This window comes from Ovis canadensis, chromosome 13, assembly GCF_042477335.2.
Source record: "Ovis canadensis isolate MfBH-ARS-UI-01 breed Bighorn chromosome 13, ARS-UI_OviCan_v2, whole genome shotgun sequence".
NCBI classification, from domain to species: Eukaryota; Metazoa; Chordata; class Mammalia; order Artiodactyla; family Bovidae; genus Ovis; species Ovis canadensis.
In genome coordinates this window covers 69,000,296-69,018,488 of record NC_091257.1, presented here as the reverse complement: position 1 = coordinate 69,018,488, position 18,193 = coordinate 69,000,296, and the positions used below count along the sequence as shown (strand labels likewise).

Genomic DNA, 18,193 nt, shown 5'->3' with positions numbered 1-18,193 from the left:
CCTGGCTCACCAGGTTGCTGTCAAAAGGAAGTAAGAGAACACAGTGCCGAGGGTGGGCGCTTCCAGTCCGGAGAGGGAACAGGTGGTCATGCCTTTTCCCGCGCAATCCCCATATGCTTAAAAATCTCTACAGAAAGGCAGGATTCAAAAAGAATCCCAAAGTCAGGGGGTCAGGTCTCAGAGCGGCCTCAGTCTAACTCGCCAAAGTAAGTGAGCTGGCAGTGGCAAACAGGCTGGGGACCTCCAACATGCCTAGCTCGATGAAGCACTGTCCTCCCACTTCCCACCTTCCTCGAGCTCCTCAAGACCGTTCTACCTGTGTGTCTCGCTGGTGGATCGGCCTCTGTTTCCGACTTCGTCCGCAGCCTCAGCCAATCAGGTTGAAGCGGGACGGGGCCAAAACACTGTCTCGTTGGACACTGCTCATAGGGGGCGGGGCGAGGGCGGAGCGCACGTCAAAGCGGAAGTGGGTTGTCGCGCTGCTGATTTCGTAAGCCGCGGCTGCTGAGAAGGTTCCGCTGGCTGCTGTGTACGCGGCGAGTTACAGCTGGTGCGGCCCACTTGGCTCCCACTGCGCCCGCGAAGTGGGTCTCGACGCCAGCTGCGGCCGGGTAGCCATCTAAACATGGACTCCGCCGGCCAAGGTACCTGTGGGCCTCGCGTCGCGTGGTGGGCTCTGAGCCTCTCTGCCTGCGCCCTACTACCCCGCTGTCGCTCTTCAGCTCCCAGGCGCCTGGCCTAGAAGCTGCAGGCAGGCGTTCCGCCCCCGGCTGGGACTGCTCCGAGCACTGGTTACCCGGCGCCCTTCCGTCGCCCCTGAGTCTTGGGTTTCGTCACGACACCCCCGCCCAACGCTTGCCCAGCAGGCCGCCCTCGGATCCTGCGCAGGGCCCTTGGGAACACTCCATCCGGTCCTGGACGCGGGCCGAGGTGCCGAGCGGCGCCGGGGAGGTGGGGAGGAGGAGGGGGAGGGGAGGCAACGCCGCCCTCGCGTTGGGCGCAGCGCCCCTTGGGTGGCAACACTGCTCGGACCCCAGCCTACCTCGGAGTTGTTTCGAGGAGGACGGGTGCAGTGAGTCAGGGGCACACCCAGCATACCAGGCCTCTTTCCGGAACAGACATCCCAGACCAGTTTGAGGTGGCCGCGGCGGGTGTGGAGCGGGCCCAGAAGCTTGAGATTTTGAGGACGTGATACAAGTCTGTCTTCCATCCTGGAGCTCTAGAGGGTGTGGTGATTAAAACTACGTTGATGTAACTTTACTGGATAATTTCAGGATGTTCTTCTACTGTTTGACCTGTATGAGCATACTAATTAAACATTAGAATTCGTCACATGCACTGGGTTCTGGTCATAAGAACGACAGAAAACACTTACTGAGCACCTGCTATGTGCCAGACACCATACCAAGTCTGTTTGTGAGATATTTTTCCATTTTCAGAATAACCTGTTTAGATTGGTCCTTGTATTACCCCCATTTTGCAGATGATTATACAGGCTGAACTGCGACTCACTCAGGTGAGGGGCTAGCCCCCAGTGTTGCCTACTACACCAGCCAGTGCTTGTTCTCTGTAGGTCCTTTGGTAAGACACTTTCCTGCCTTGGTCTTCTGTAAGTCAGGGGGTCTTCCCCAGTGACTGGGCAGTGCCCAGTATGATTGGTGAGTGTACAGTTTCATCTGGGGGTGATTTCCATGGGATCCAGTTTTAGATTTATAGGTAGACACTACCTGTCTGTGAGTGTTGGTTTTTAAAAATAGAAAAGTTGTAAAGACTTTAAAGTATTTAATGGATTTAAGTGTTAAGTAGGTTCAACATAGCAGATACAAGCGATGTAAGTAAAACCACATTGGTTGATCTGAGTTAAAAATTTGGGTCAATTGATTTAAAAGAAAACAAAACATGCTTCATTTAGTGAACATCTCTAGAGCACCATAGAAGTGCCTGACTCCAGCTGTGTGGACATGTGAAGGGAATGACACAGCCAGCTAAATAGAGCTTCTTTGCTTTTAAGTGCATTTTATTTTTAGCAGACTCTAGGATTTCTAAAGTAGATAGTCATATCTGCAGTTTAAGATAAACTGCAGATAAAATAAATAAAATTTATTTATTTTATTTCTTTGCAACCTTTATGCCTTTTTGTTTATGTATTTACGTGGCCAAGCCAATTGACTTGTATCTTAGTTCACCAACCAGGGACTGAACTCAGGCCCTCTGCAGTGAAAGCGCAGAGTCCTAACCACTGGACCCCCAGAGAATTCCCTTTAGTTTACTTTTAAGTGTGCCGAATACCATACAGAGCTTGTTTGTTCACAGAATATGCTGACCAATAAGGAAGATGTTTTCAGTGTTGACTGTACAACATACTAAACGATGGTCATGTGTTTGAATTGAGAAGAATTGATATGTGAGTGAACTCCGGGAGTTGGTGATGGACAGGGAGGCCTGACCTGCTGCGATTCAGGGGTCGCAAAGAGTCGGACACGACTGAGCGACTGAACTAAACTGATATAGACCTATTGTTCTTGTAGACTTCTAGTTCATACAGGAAAATGCATTAATATGAAAAAAACATTTGATACAGGGATTGAACCTGATGTGGATGTAGTGACGTATGTGAGGTAGTGATCCCCCTGTGCCTTGCTACAGCCTCCGTGCTGTGGGACGCGGGTTGAGGATGAATTAAACTGGCTTTGTTTTGGTGACTCCCCACGGGGCCTGGATGACTGTATTCCTGTGTGTCATCTTAACCTGTGCCCTGGCAGAACAGCTGATTAGAAAATGATGCTGACTGTGTTTACAACTGTATTAAGTTCCTTCTCCTTGGGAAAAAAAAAAAGGAAGATCTGTTAGCTCCAGCTGCTTTGTTTGTAGCAAAGATTTTCTGCTTGTGAAGAGAGTATTCTACAGAAGAGCCAGATTTAGGGAATGGCTGCCTTGTGCCAGCGTTTCTGGAACCTGAAGAAGCAACTTACATGGTCTGAGATGTGGCTGCTATTTGTTTGGTGGCCACAACCATCATTGTAGAACCTTTCAGAGAAAAGGCATTTTCTCCATATCCTGTCTTGTCTCCCTCCCCAGAGTGAGGTGGAATCTCTGCCCACTTTATTCGTCTATGACTTCTTACTTGATGCACTCTAACCACATTTTGTCTTTGGCAGATATCAACCTGAATTCTCCTAACAAAGGTCTGCTCTCTGACTCCATGACGGATGTCCCTGTGGACACAGCGGTGGCTGCCCAGGCTCCTTCTGTCGAGGGTCTGACGGAGACTGAGGCCGAGGAGCTCAGGGCAGAGCTTGCAAAGGTGCTGTGTCTTGGCTGTATGCTCAGGGGTGCTGTGCGGTCCTTGCTGCCTAAAAAAATGAGCTGGAGTGCTGGCTGTGCTCCAGGGAAATTGCCCTGAGAACCCCACAGAATCTGTCCTCTGCAGCCTTGGCTTGTCTGTGTCTGGCACTTTGCAGGCTCTCTGTGAGGGGAGTGTCCACATGGGTGGCTGCTCTGAGTACTCCATCTGCTGTGGATTTCCCTTTTGGAATAAACATGACATTTTCAAGATCCCACAGATGTATCTACTCCTGGATCTTCATTTTCCTTCTTTTTTCATGTGGTCTTTTCAAAGTGAGAGTTATTTAAGAAGAAATAGGAATTAAGAATAAAAGTCTCTGCATATAATTTTTATTCAAACCAACTGCCAAGAGTGTTTCTTTTTTATGATGTGGTAGCAGAGCCTGATAGTGATTCACTTGAGATTCCAGAATCTGGGGAAGTGCACTTGTCAGCATCAGTCAGGCAGGGGCTGGAGCACACTTGTCACAGTTCTCTGCTTCATTTTGGGAGACAAGCCAATCCTGATAACATCCTGGATCCAGGCTTGGGTCTGAGCAGAACTGGTTGTGTGAATGAACCTGGCCCCAGGACCAGGTTTTAGAATGTAGAGGAAGCCTTCCTTTCTTAGTTGAGCAGAGGTTAAAGGAGCAGCAGCAAGAAGTCCCAGGAAGCCTGTGTTTTGCCCTTTATTTCAGGACATACTGGTTTAAAGAATAAAACCAATGTCTTTTTCAGAGGTGAATTGTAAAGTGGAAACGCTCTCATGTTAAAATGTCAGCCTGCGTGTCCACAGGCTGTTAAATCCATGTGCCCATGACACCATAAACGGAAAGTTAATATCACCAAGTGTCACTGCTGGAGTGACTGGTAATAGTTTGGCCTTGGGTGATCCTTGATTTTGAATTGTTTCTTTCTTCAGTATTTTCTAAAGCAAAATCTAGTGATTAGCCAGATAGGGCTCTAAGCGACTGTTAATGCCTTAATCCAAACAGTCACTTTTTAAAGAAAGGATGGTTTTTTAGAGTAGCTGTTCACGTAGAAGCTAAAACTATTGAGAATCTAAAGTAGAATGGCTCTAAAGGATGCTGCTTTTTCTCGTCCACTCTTTAAGACATGAGAAAGTTCTGGTCTTTTTCGTCAAGATTTTTCCTGTTGTCCAACTCAAACTACACTAGGCAAAAAAGAATTTTCTTTGGACTTGTGTAAGTGGCTTTTGCCAAGGCTTGCAGCTGACCTTGGGAACACAGATGTCCTAAGCGTTGTTTCTTTGTCACGTGGGTCTCTGGCCATCCATCTGTCGCTCTGCTTCCTTCCCTCTGGATGGAATTCCCCCTGGGTGCAGAAGCTGCTTGCCTGCCCACCTTTCCACCTTTTGTTACCCATGTCCAGACCCGGAGCCCAGACAGAAAGGGGCTGCTGTCTTCACACACCCAGTCCAGAACTCCGACAGGCCTGGCTTGCCATCTGTGGGTAGACACTCAGCTGAGGGGAGCAGGACAGTTCTCCAGAGAAAGCTGAGGTGCTGGTACCAAATACAAACAGAAGCGATGGCTGCTGTAGACTCTTCCTAAAACAAGTTATGTTTCTGTAAATGGAGAATTCTCATGTGATTCTGAGAAACCCTCTTTGTAGCATGTATAAGGATGTCAGTCACTTCCTGCCCTAGTGGTGGTTGAAGCCTGGTAACTGCATGCTTTTGCAGGTGGAAGAGGAAATTGTCACTCTGCGCCAGGTGCTGGCAGCCAAGGAAAGGCACTGTGGCGAACTGAAGAGGAAGCTGGGCCTTTCCACCTTGGAGGGCCTGAAGCAAAACCTGTCCAGGAGTTGGCATGACATGCAGGTCTCCAACGCGTGAGTGTCCGCCTGCTTGAGGAGCCCTTGAATCCTGGGGGTGAGGTGTGCCCCCCGGAAGCTGCCTTCTCAGGGCCCTGAATCCTTGCCAGCAAACAAATCTGAATTTGGTTTACTCAGAGTTTAGAGTCTGCACGTATGGTTTTAAAAGGTGGTGAACATGCTAGTTGTCCCAGCAGAAATTGACAAGAGTATGTTTCAGAGTCTAAATTGGAGAGAATACCAATTAGGTGCTTGATGAGACTGGCTTTCCAGTGGTCCCCATAGGTCAGTGTCTGCTGAAGTGGGTCCTTCTTGTGAGCGTGACATGGTCACAGCCCCAGAATCTCTGACCCAGCTCTGGATTTGGAGAGTGCAGATGTGTGGCTTCTCTGAAACATATTCTCCAAGGAGGCGGGGTGGGGTGGGTGGGAAATGTTTTCATATTGTCTGAGAAGCTGTGTCCCACTGAAAGACCAAATCGAATTTCATAAATATCACTTATGAAAAACCAGTTCTCTGTCTTAGAAACTTGTAGGCTTTAAACCCAAAAGGTGGCTGTCAAGAGTTGTGTTTGGGGCCGTGGCAGTGCCCTTCATGCTCCTCACAGCTGTTTCCTGAGAGACAACTTCTGCTGAGTGGGCAGGCTTGCCTTCGGCATGAGGAGAGCTAGCCAGGCCTGTCCATGCCTCCCTGGCCTCACCCAGCCCGCTGACCAGGTCCTGAGCAGAATCAGGCTGTAGAGCCAGTCTTCCTGCCAGCTGGTCCCTCTGTTTTCCTTGGAATTTCATCTGCAGTTTGAAACCTGCGTTGAAGTAGTTTTTCTAAATAATTTACCACAGACTTTCTGTTTTTAGCTACATGAAAACTTCTGAGAAACTCGGAGAGTGGAATGAGAAAGTGACCCAGTCAGACCTGTGAGTGCCTCCTCCCCTCCCGACACGGCTTTCAGGGATAGGAAGGCCGAGCACACTCAGTTCAGCTTATTAGCTATGGTGTGTCTTGGCTGTTTTATTTTTCATATAATTTTATTCTCCTCAAACACAAAATATACTTTTAAACTCTACTGGAGAAGAGTGCAGGTGCAGAAGCAAGTTCACTCAGCTCCCAGATGGCACTGGGAACCCCATCTTGACATGTGTCCCTCGAATAAGAGGCCAGAGCAGGGGTCAGTCTGGTGACAAGACTGGTGGTGCTCCCCTCCTGCAGACCGGGCTCCAGCTGTGGTGCTCTGGGGCTTCACCTGCACTGAGGGGTGGCTCTGGAGTCAGCGCAGAATGGGCTATGCGGGTCAGATCTTTAAGTAGCTCCTTTGGCCTGAGAGGCGAGCACAGAAACACAAAGAAGTGGGGCATCGAACCTTCACAGTGGCTCTGTCTGTCACAGCTGAGGCTCAGGGGGACTCCTGGCATTTTACTTGAGACCTGTGAACTAGATAATGGTGCTTCATCTGTACTCTAGTCTGATTATATCCTTTGAACTGGGTGGTGCAGTGTTTTAAAATCATTTTCTGGGATGTCTTGCTTAGAAGGAAGAACTGTGGTTGCCAGAAGGCATGGGCAGAAAGCCCTTCCGTGTTGGGCTGAAAAGAAACTGTTGCCACCCAGCTTGTCTTGGAGGTGCCTAGAAGCTCAGGTTGGCTGGCTGCCCATGGAGCCTTTGCAGCCTAGGCTCGTGAGGGCAGCCGGGCACCAAGTGGGTCTGGCAGTTGGAGTTTCTATGCTGTCGGTATGGCTTGGTAGGGTGGCCCCTGGCTGGAGGCAGGCTCATGGTGCTGACCGAGGTGGAGAATCGTCTTGGGAGGTCTTGGTGCTGTTCTGGAAAGCCAGCTGCCGGGGAGCTGCTGGGGCACTGCTTCCTCAGATCACAGTTCTGACTCCTCTGAGTGGACTCCATGGCTCTGGGCCTGTAAGTGTGGCCGGCAAGATTGGCTCTTCTCACATGCTTCATCAGGCAGTGGCCGTGGCCATGAGGTCTCAGCCCCAGATCTGCTGGGAGAGTTGTCAGGCCTGGAGAAGTCTCTGCAGTGACAGCGCAGGAGGTGGACAGCATGAGACAGCTGTTCTGCAGTCTCAGGGTGCCTGGCTTGTGGCTGCAGGAGGCCATTACCGGGGTTCCTTGCCCCCAGCCTCTGGAGGGCATGGTGTGGCTGGAGCCAGCGCCCTGTCTTCCCTAATTCTTGTGGTTGTGGATCCCTTTCAGTGAATGGAGCGTGGCCCGGAAGAGAGGAAGTGAGGTGTTTGCAGCCTGAGTCCTCGGCTCTGGTGCAGCGATGCAGTAGTGAGTAGGTTGATGCCACTCGGGGTTTCAACCCAGCTGTTGATTCAGCAGCCGTGCTTTATTGGTCATGAAGCCATCACCTCATGGGATCCTTTCTTAGGTAGATCAAGTTAAAATCGTGCTTAGAGTGAACATCAATGAATTGTAGTCATTCATTGGCATATTAACCTATTTGGTCGCAGGTGACAGAAGGTACGGCTAAAGATAGTGTCAGCTTAGGAGGGGTAGGCCTCATCTGGTGAGAAACCCCCACTCTAGGCAGGGCAGCCCACCTGGGGCTCTGACCAGCACTCCCAGCCTGTGTCACCGTTCTACCCTCCCCACAGCGAATTTGTTCTCAAGCAGCTCGTCTGTGGTCAAGGGGGCCTGGTGAGGCAGGACCGTATCTTCCCATCCTTGCAGCCCAACAACAAGGTGTCCCAGTATGGGAGTCATTGGGCTTTCACTGGGGTCAGGGAGCTCACCTCTGGCCAATCTGGGATCACGTTCCCCCACTAGTGGGAGGTGGGGACAAACCCCCCCCCCCCCCAAGGGAGGATACCAGAGAAGGAACATCCCGCTGGCACCTCCCTCGCACTGACAGTCAAGCAGCATGGCATAGCCTGGTGCTCTCAAGCACAGGTTGGGCTGAGTTATTGGACGCAGACACATCCTGGCCTCTGCACCGCATCCGTCCCAGCAGGGTGCTGCCCTGCGGAGTAGCCCGGAGTGGCCCTAGTGCCTGAGCACCCTTCTGAGTCGCCCTCTGGACACTCTACTTCTGTTGCCATGTCTTGCAAGACGCCAAGACAGGCCACGGTTTAGGGGGCAGCTCCGGGTGAAGGCACCATCAGGTTGGAGGGCACCGGAGGGAACTGTAGGACAGTCTATGTGGAAACTCTCTGAGAGGAGGGTGTGGACTGTGGGTTTTAGTGTGAATCAGCTGCAGCCTAGAACAGACCTGTTCCTCCACTGAGGGGAGCTTGTCCAGATCCTTGGGTCACTGGGCAGGTTGGTTGGATGTTGAGTTCCTGTTCATTTTAATTCTGAGATTGTGTCAGACTGTCACTGGGGGAGGAATTTTTGGTTGTCAGATTTTTTAAGGCCTAGAGTGAGAATTAGACATCTTATTATTATTGAATTAAAAAAACTCAGAAGCACAGTCTTCAGCAAGGATTTTGGAACTTGTTTTCTACCCACTGTTAACAGTATGTTCAAGAATTACTGATCTTCCTGGAAATTAAGATAAACTGTATGCCTTAGTGACTTCAAGGTATTTCCAGACTTGCTAGGAAGCAGCTCATGCTTTGAGGCCCAGGCCCGGCTATGCTGTGAGGGGCCACTGCCCAGAGGAGGAGGCCCTCCAGGGTGCTCGGACCAGCCCATCCCCACAGGGTGAGGAGTGCAGGGGTTGAGGCACAAGGCAGGCCTAAGGGATGCGAGCAGCAGGTGCTCACACAGGGGCTCTAACAGGCAACAGTTGGGGGCAGATGCGGAAGGGGGCCAAGAGCCCCCAGCCAGTGCCATCCAAGCCCACCCCTGTGACCTGGGATGCCAGGAAGGCTAGAGTTGGTGGGCACCTCTGCCATGTTGAGCTCTCTTTTCCTTGGGGTGCCAAGTTGGCTCGGCAGGAACCTCTTAGGCTGTTGTGTCTTCTGTTTGTGGTGGGGGCTGGCAGCTCAGAGTGGGCCCAGGGGTGTCCTTGCCGTCCCTGTGGCCCAGGTACCTCACTGGTGCCTGTCCCACTGCTATCGAGGTCACAAGCTATCTTGTGGGTGGGTGGGGCAGGAGATCTCCACAGGGTGCCAAGACCACCTCCTTGAGCCAGAACAGTGGCATGAGGTAGAGATAGGTCTCCCCGTTCTCAAAGGACATGGTAGACACAGAACAGAAGGGCTGGAGGGGCTGCTCGGGGTCTGAAGGCCAGCCAGGCACCGCCCGTTTGAGCTGCCAGGCTCAAACCCTGTGGGTGCAGTCGAGCTGTTATGTCCTCAGAGGACTGCCTTGGATAAGAAGAGAAAAGAGAAGCCATGTGAGGCCCCTAGGGGCTTGTGTGCCTGGCTCTGTGGGCTTGTTTGCTGTGGAAGTCAGGGAGGTAGGGAAGTGAGTTTCCACAGGGGGAGGAGGAAAGCCTGCATTATAGGAAGAACGGAAGACAGGGTTATTGCAGGGTGGGGGCAGTCATGACCTGGCAGTGCTGCTCTGTCCGTATGCAAGTCCCCTCCCTGGGGGCCCGGGTTACTGGCCCAGCCGCCCCCTCTTCTCTGGTCACCTTGTCCCTGGCATATGAGCTGTGGCTGCACCTTCTATGTGGTTCATTTAACCACTCTTTCTCCTTCCAGCTACAAGAAAACCCAGGAAACCCTGTCTCAGGCGGGACAGAAGACCTCGGCGGCCCTGTCCACCATGGGCTCTGCCATCAGCCGGAAGCTTGGGGATATGAGGTAAGACTCCCTGGTCCGACACCTCTGCCCTGAGACCTGGGCCGAGCAGGTGGGATTTTAGGGTGTTTAGATCCATTGGAGGGTCTGGTGTGCAGGAAGCCTGCCGGAGTGGGCAAATGCACTTACCTCAGGTGCTTCTCAGCACCTGCAGGTGTGGCCACACCAGCCCCAGACTGGTTGGTTCACAAACCTGCCTCTACTGGTTGCCTCTTTGCTATTCCTTTTTCTCGTGGTGAGGCGTGGGGGTCCCTATGCCCACGAGTGACTGTACTTGGGGTTGGTGTAGGCTATGGTTCTTGTTGACGTTCCATGGAGGACAGGTGATTCTGGCCTGGGGGCAGTGGCAGCCTGGACAAATCAAGGGCAAGCGTGGTGTGTTTGCCTGGCTTGCTCTTGAGAGCGTGTGGCTGCACACTAGGACCCCCAACCAAGCAGTCTGTCTTGGAAGTGGATAAGACCATGGGGAGCTGTTTGAGTGCCTCTGAAGCAGGCCAGGGGAACTGGGGGCCAGCACGCAGCAGTGCCTGCCCCAGCCTGATGGCCATGACACTCCCACACCAGACTCTACCCTGAGTGTCCTGCTCTGGGCTCTGCTGCTGCCCCTCAGGCCTTCCTCTGGGTTGTTGGGGTAAATCAGTGAGAGCAACGGGCTGCACGGGTCAGCCCCTTCGCTAGAACCCTGGACTTAGCCCTGGGTTCTGCTGCCAGCCCTCCCCTGTTCCCTCATAGCTGATAATCCTATGGGGTTGCTGTGGGCCTAGCCTGCTGAACTTGGTGTTGAGGGTCCACCCAGCCCTGACTCTTCACTTCTCACCCTTCCTGCCTGCTTAGAGTAGGCATTTCCCCACCTCATGGCCTGAGGTTGCCTCCTGGGCCTCAAGGTGGGAGCCCTGCCCTGACCACTGGGCCACAGGCACTCACCACCCTGCGACCCACCCAGTTGTGCAGAGGACAGCTGGTGCCCAGAGCCATGATTACCGTTTGTTCTTGACTGTTTGATGTCATTATACCTTTTTGCTCCCTCACCCTTAGCTTTTTATTTTGAAAAAATTTAAATCTTTGGAGGAGCTGAACAGTCAGTAGGCAGTCCATGCCTCAGGGGTGCTCCCCTGCACTAGGGGTCCTTGCAGAGTGCCCTTAGATGCAAATCTGGCCCATGGTGACTGTGACTCGGACACGAGGGACCCCCAAGCGGGGCTCTGCACAGCGGCCAGGAGGGCCTGTGGCCATCATTCCCCCCAGCCTTCGCACTGCTCAACATGTCCTCCTGGACGAGTCTCACTTGGTGGTGGGTGGGATGCCCGTTGTGGCCACCTGAGCTGGGAGGAGGAATGCCTGGCAGTGAGCTGGTTACATGCCCCTCGTGGCCTGGCCTCACTCCCAGGGCCTGTCACAGGGTGGGGGGCGCGCCTGCTTATGCCTGTTCTTTCCTCCAGAGGCCAGGCTGAGGATAGAGCATCTGAAGCACGTGACAGGTCTGCTTCGTGCTCTTCTAGGAATGTTCTCTTCGACTTTCGGTGTCATGGCTTTGTGTTCAGTATTCTCACTGTCGCACGTGTTCAGGGCATCTTAGGTGGAAGGCAGGCTAGAGGATAGAACCGCTGGTGCAGGCGAGCCAGTTGGGCAGTTCTCACACACGTGGCTTCACTCTGGGAGGACAGAGCTCAGTGTGCCGCATTCTGCTCAGAACCCAGGATGGCCACGTTGTGACTGGTGCTGTTCCTGCCGTGTGTGAGCCCTGCTAGTGGAGGAACTGGCCCCTGGTCACGGTTCCTGTTGGCTGGGGTCTCATCCTGAGGCCCCATGTGCCTGCTGCTGGCTTTGCTCTTGTGATCCCAGTGCTGCTGTGAACTGAGTCTGAGGAGCCTATCCGTGTGTCCCCATTGCCTCACCATGTGGTCTCGGGTGGCTTGAGGCCCATTAACCTCTGTGGTTTCGAGCTCGAAGCTGACAGAGTTCTCCACTTCTTGACACAGAGAACCAGGCCCAGGGGGTTTCCCTCGCAAGTTGAGGGTCAGGCGCTGCTCTGTCCTTCAGGACAGCAGTCCCCCGGGTGTCTAGAGGGGCCCGTCCAGGAGCAGCCCAGTCTGTGGGCTTGCTGCATCCCCAGGGGCAGGGAAATGGATTAGCGTCAGAGGCCCAGTTAAGAGTGGGGTCGGGCCTCCATCCACCTGGGTGACCTTTTATGGGACACGCACCTCTTCTCACTATGAGGCTGGTTCTCCCGCCGAGCGGAGTAGGTCCTGCTGCCCAGCAGAGCAAAACAGATGCCTCAGGCCATGTGACTGTCACTTCTGAAATGATCTTCGCGTTGGGGTGGCCGCCAGGGTGGAGGGGGGCGTGGCCCCTCCGCCCCCAACCCTGGCAGATGCCCTTGAATATGCTCTGGTTTTTTGGTCATCTTCTGTTTTCCGTGGTGATGGAGCCAAAGCGTGAAGTTCTTGGGGGTGTTGCGGGCCCTGTCGAGGTGCCGGAGGGCACACTGGCCCAGCTGGAGTATAGGCTGATGGAGTCCCGGGTCCTGGGTGAGGTAAGGACCCTGGGGGCAGAGGAGCGCCTCATGCCCTTGCTCTGCTTATTTCTCCAGGTTCCTTCTCTCCAGCCTGTGGCGGAGTCAGACGCAAAGGTCCCTCATATGTGACTGTGTGAGGGAGAGCGGGGTAGAGGCTGGACAGGGGCACATGTCCTCCCCCAGCGGGATGGTCTCCAACACAGGGCCGGGGTGGGACTGGATGCCCCTCCTAATGCTGCTTCTCTTCTCTCTTCCTGCTGCTCCCCCTCAGGGCTCGGCCCTTCTCACACTCCTTTAGGTAAGACTGACACTGGATGCACCCTGCTGGGCTGTCTTTGCTTCAGGGCTGGGAGGCTCTGGCCAGCCCTAGGGGCTGTGTGGATGGTGGGGGCAGCACAGCAAGGTGGTCACGAGTGGCGAGACGGGTGCAGGGCTCCTCCTCTGGTTGTGTGGCTGGCTGGGCACTGTCACTGCCTGCCCTAACTTGTTCTCACAGAGTAGCCATTGGCCCACCCTGACTCTTCCTGGGAGGGGCTATGCTGGCCCTTGAGCCATCATGCCCCTGTGTCCTCTTCCCCCAGGAGTGGTCCTGCCTTTGACAGAGAGCTGGTCTCCTTGCCAACCTTGGGTGCCTGGGCCCCGATCAGACAGCCTCCTGAGTGTCCTTTAGCTCATGTTGATCAAACCGCTCCTCCTGCTTGGAGGCCAGGAACTCCAGAACAGTCGTGACTTTTGATATTCATACTTGTCCTGCTTGTTTTTTGGGGGACTTGCTGTGAAATCACATGGGATGCTTGGTGGCTCTTTGTACCAGAAATGTTTTTAATGCCTAGGCTGAGGGCATCTTAGTATCCCTGGTGCCTTCCCCCTACAGTGCCACACTTCTGGGGCCATGCAAGGGGCACCAGGGCCAGTTTTCCTGGTTGGAGGGGGTCGCTTGTGAGGCTTCTTTATTCCCTGACAGGGGGGTGGGGCTCAGCTTCCTGCACGGGGAGCCAGTCCTATCCTTGCCTTAACTCTTCCTTCTCTGCTCCTCCCACGCTTCCAAGCAGCAGCCACTCCATCCGCCACTCCATAAGTATGCCGGCCATGAGGTAATGTGCTCCTGTGCCCCATAGCTGCCCGAGCTTGCCAGGACCCCACTGGGAGGCTGGTGGGAGGGGGTGGCTCTGGCTGGTTCATTGCACATCCCCCACACCCCCAACCAGGAACCACCTTCCCCTATCAGTCTCTGGCTCAGATTTGGGAGATACCCCTTCTAGGCTGCAGAGCTGGTGGGGGTGAGGCCCAAAGTGGGCTCTACCTGGGATTCTCCAGGGCTGCCCTCAGGTTGGGCTGGAAGGGGCAGGGAGGCTTGCACACACCAGCACCCAGGAGGTTGCCAGGGGTCTCCAAGCTTTTTATGGAAACTGTTTATCTTGAGAATAGCCAGAGCCAAGGCCTGTTCCTCCTCAAAGCCCCCACCCATGCTCTCTCCTGCTCTGGAGTGCAGCCTGGGTTCCCACAGAGCTGTCGTCATCCCAGAAGAATCTGCTCCAGCTGCTACCTCCCCTCCTTGAGCATGCCTGGGGGTCACTAACAGGCTGCCTCTGGTGGCCTGGGCACAGGGAAGGGGTAGCGTGGGGAACCTGGGCCTGTCCTGCCTTCTTCTCTGCCTCCTCATCGCTCTCTGCTCTTAGAATGGGCCTTAGTTTTCCTCTTGCTCAACTTCTGTGAGAGATCTTTGTGAAGAACATGCGGGACTTTCAGTAACCCCAGGATGTGTGCATTTAGGGTGCAGTGGAATCACGTGCCCAGCATCCCCCTCCATCCAGTCGAGGGTTCTGCGGTTCGCCCACATGAAGTCTGGGTCTCACGAGCTGCTGGCATGCAGATCCTCTGTCCTACAGTTGGTGGGTGTGGCTGATCTCAGTTCTGTCCTACGGGAGTCTCAGGAATGTGTGTGCCCCCTCACCTTCTTTTGGATTGTCACGTTTTTACAGTGAGACCTGGGGATCTCTCTAGGGTCTTTCCAAAGGATGACCCTAACCCCAAGGCCCTTCACATTTAGGAGGGCACACAACCACATGTTCCTTACAGTACTGACATCTTTTTCTCTCTTTAAAGGAATTCTGCTACCTTCAAGTCGTTTGAGGACCGAGTTGGGACCATCAAGGTAACTGGCCTGGACCTGGGCTACCCAGTATGCTGGCTCAGGGCCTGTCACTAGTCACGTGGGTTCACGTGCAGTCACAGGAACTAATACTCAGAGCCCCTGTACCCTGTGCAGTCTCCCATGGTGACATCCAGCAGCGTCACAACCAGGAGAGAACGCTGTTGCAGTCATGACAGAGCACAGTTCATCCCCACGGAGACCACAACCTGCCTTCCCCTGCCCTACCCTGGGCAACCCCTAATCTGCTCTCCATTTCTGTCGTCTTGAGAAAGTCCTACAGTACGTGACTGCATGCATCAGTGTGCAGACTTTGGGGCCTGGCTGTTTCTACTCTGATTCCTCAGAGTGATAGCCAATCTATTGCCTATGGCAGGGGTTTGTTCCTTTTGTTGCTGAGTGGCGTTCACATTACATACATAGAGACTGACTCTTTGGATTCCTAGGAGGGCCATAGGTAGGATCTGTCATGTATGTGCCCTGTCTCATGCTTTTCTCTCTTGGTCTTTCCCTATCTGTAGTCTAAAGTTGTCGGTGGCAGAGAGAATGGTGGTGACAACCTTCCCTCCCCAACGGGGAGTGGTGACAGACCGTTGCCCGATCACATACCTTTCTAAGACTGTAGCGACTTTGCCCGGCCACGGAATAAGCACACCCTCATCGCCACAACTGCAACTTCGAGTGGTGGGTGTGGAGGACAGTTATGCCATCCCCATGGAGACGTGGTCACCGCGCTCGCATGGGTCAAAGAACACGCCTTGTCCACAGATGCCTCCCCCTCTGTCAGATCAGCAGATCATTTCACCATCCTGCCTTAGGGCAGGGAGTGGGCAGGGTGGTGGGTCCCAGGGTGACTGAGCCAAAGCCAGGCTTCTGTTGGGAATCTCTTAGTTGGTCAGCATGTTTAAAGGGGGGGATGTGGTAAACGTAAAATGCGGTGTGTTTTCCAAAGTCTTTCCGTAAGTCACAGAAGGATGAGTCATCCAGAAAGCCCTGCCTGATCTGCAGTTTAATTTCAAAATGCTAAACAGAAAAACTATCCATTTTCTGAGACCTAGAAAAAAGTTGATGATCAGCAGCTGCCTAATTGTTACATTAACAATCTAGCTTTAACAAAAGCAAATTCTTTATTTTCTATAAATGCAGTGGATTTTTCAAAAAGTAAAACTAAGCGAAGCAGCTTTAGCCTCATAGTTAGAAAGTATTTCTTTGGACTCAAGCTGAAATGCACGCCTTACATCACCTTATGCTTTGTTTATAATGTTTTTATATACAAACGAGGATTCTTCAGTGGGTTTTGAGCATTATGTAAAACCCTGCATCCAGCCAAGGGGCAGCATGGCTGTGCCAGTGCTGTTTTATTTCATGAGTGCACTCCATTCCTATGTAGAAACTGGCTTCTCTCCTCTTGGTGACCACAGCAGCATCTGCTGGCCAGTGGGGATGGAGGCAGGAGAAAGACCAGCCCCTCCATGGAGGGCCGGCGTTGCCCTTGCGCAAACCAGCCCTGGCTGGCTTCTCCTCGGTCAGCGGCTGCAGCCTGCGGGTATGCCACATGCTGGGGCCGGCAAGCAGCAGGCAGACCCTGCAGGTAGGTCAGGGCTGGGGCTTCAGGTCAGCTGGGACTCTGCTGTTGCCTTTTCTCAGGAGCTACAAAGATCTCTTTCTCCTCTGATGCTACCACAGCCTAGCAGCCTCACCCCTGGCCCCATGTCTGGTGCATCTGGAGGGGCAGCTCTGTGCCTTACAGGCTCTTGGTGGGCAGAGACCTCGACCACCTGTGTGTGCTTTCGAGGGGGAGGAGCCATCAGCTTAGTGTCCTCTCTGCTGGACTGTGGTGTGCTGCCTGGTTCCTGCATGTGCTGGTCACTTCAGACACTTGAGGGGCGGGGGAGCTGCAGTCCACGCTGTGCCTTGGGAGGAACGCTGCTCCATGCTCTTTCCCTGGTGTTGGAGTCTGCGATGGGGTGTGTTGGGAAGGCAGGATGCAGGGATAGTGATTGCATCCTGGGTTTCTCTTTTCCCTAAAGTAAACAATGGTGATTTGTCAATAAAGCATTTTTTTGGGGGAAAACGGACTTCAGCTCATGTGATGTTTCTTACTTCATTCAGGAAGGTGGCGAAAGAGTGGCAAGGTAACCAACCAGATCGCTGTTGTCAGGAGCCTGCACTTTGTGGAGAGGCAGGCAGGAGACAGAGGGTCTCAAATGCAAATTTCATACCTTCAGTGCCATGAGAGAGTGTGTTGACAAAGCTGGGGGGTCTCTGGGGAAGGGGTATGAAGGATGGAGCCAAGCTACAGTGAGTCCAGGCCAAGCTTCCAGAGCCATGCAGGTGGGCACTGCAGCAAGAGGGTGGCAGGCCAGCCAGCATTCACACACTGAAGGGCTTGGGCCTGAACTCCTGAGGTGGTCCACTTGCAGCTGTAACCGCCATGGTGGTTCAGGAAGGGCACATGCATCCTCGACAGGTTGGATACCAGGCTGGGTCAAACCCATTCACTGCCCAGACCCCACACATCTCCCAATAACTCTTCACCCTCCTAGTGCTTTCTTCATGCAGAAACAAGCACATGTGAATGTGTATTCTCTTGCACATGTGAATGTGTATTCTCTTGCCATTCTTAACACTTCTTGTGCTCTGCTTTTCCTTCTTAATGCTGTGCCCTGGAGTGCTGGCTGCACCTCCCCAAAACTTGTGGGAGAGCCTCCGTCTGCACTGCCCTAGTGCACCGTGCAGTGCTCCTTTTGTCTTGGATGTGCCCAGTGGGAAATCCTTATACTGAGAGCACTGGACCTCCTTTGGGTCAGAGAGCATGACTTGCCCCAGATGCAAAGGCAGGGAAAGTGATTGACTTCAAATTGTATGTGAATTGTATGTGACGGCAGCACGGCAGTCCACACCACACAGCATGAGGTGTGAGGCTGTGCCAAGTGGAGAAAACACCTTCCTCCATTGCCTATGGTCAGCAATTACCCTCGCTGATGATGAAATGGGTTCCAAGTGGTCTTCATTTATTTAGTATTTAAATGTCTTGTGGGTAAGAGTTTGCTAGGCCTTGTGGGGGACAAGGATGACCCTGACATGGACCTAGCCCTCAGGTGGCTCCCCTAAGTAATTGACCCATGAGATGAACTTTGAGAGCTTGAAGGGCTGTAGCAAGTGGTGGGGCTGGCATTGGAGGGCAGCTGTGGCAGTTGCTTCCATAAAGTGCCAGTTTCCTCAAGGTGAGGATAAGGGTGCCCACCTGACCTCACTAAAGGGCCTGTGAAGGGCAGGACTGGACTGCAGCCACTGTCCACAGTTGACAGTATTTCTGTCTTACTATCTCCAAACAGGTTGACTTATTTTATAAACATATTTGTAATGTACTTTTGGACATGGAACAACAGACTGGTTCCAAATAGGAAAAGGTGTACGTCAAGGCTGTATATTGTCACCCTGCTTATTTAACTTATATGCAGAGTACATCATGAGAAACGCTGGACTGGAAGAAACACAAGGAGGAATCAAGATTGCCAGGAGAAATATCAATAACCTCAGATATGCAGATGACACCACCCTTATGGCAGAAAGTGAAGAGGAACTAAAAAGCCTCTTGATGAAAGTGAAAGAGGAGAGTGAACAAGTTGGCTTAAAGCTCAACATTCAGAAAACAAAGATCATGGC

The 18,193-nt window shown here is 53.0% G+C and overlaps 1 protein-coding gene across 4 annotated transcripts; it reads left to right on the top strand.

The window, feature by feature from the left end:
• The first annotated feature begins 434 nt into the window (after positions 1-434).
• Positions 435-16,602, top strand: TPD52L2 (TPD52 like 2). Of its 4 annotated transcripts, XM_069546685.1 has the most exons (9): positions 435-644; positions 3,159-3,304; positions 5,030-5,178; positions 6,015-6,074; positions 9,759-9,860; positions 12,644-12,670; positions 13,425-13,466; positions 14,479-14,527; positions 15,046-16,602. In XM_069546685.1, exons 1-9 carry the CDS (start codon positions 626-628, stop codon positions 15,139-15,141), a joined length of 690 nt encoding a protein of 229 aa, XP_069402786.1. In that variant the 5' UTR covers positions 435-625; the 3' UTR covers positions 15,142-16,602. The 4 variants fall into 4 exon arrangements, with proteins under 4 accessions (XP_069402786.1, XP_069402789.1, XP_069402790.1 ...); XM_069546686.1 differs by lacking the exon at positions 6,015-6,074 and having other exon boundaries at positions 463-644; XM_069546688.1 differs by lacking the exons at positions 12,644-12,670; positions 13,425-13,466.
• The last annotated feature ends 1,591 nt before the right edge of the window (positions 16,603-18,193 follow it).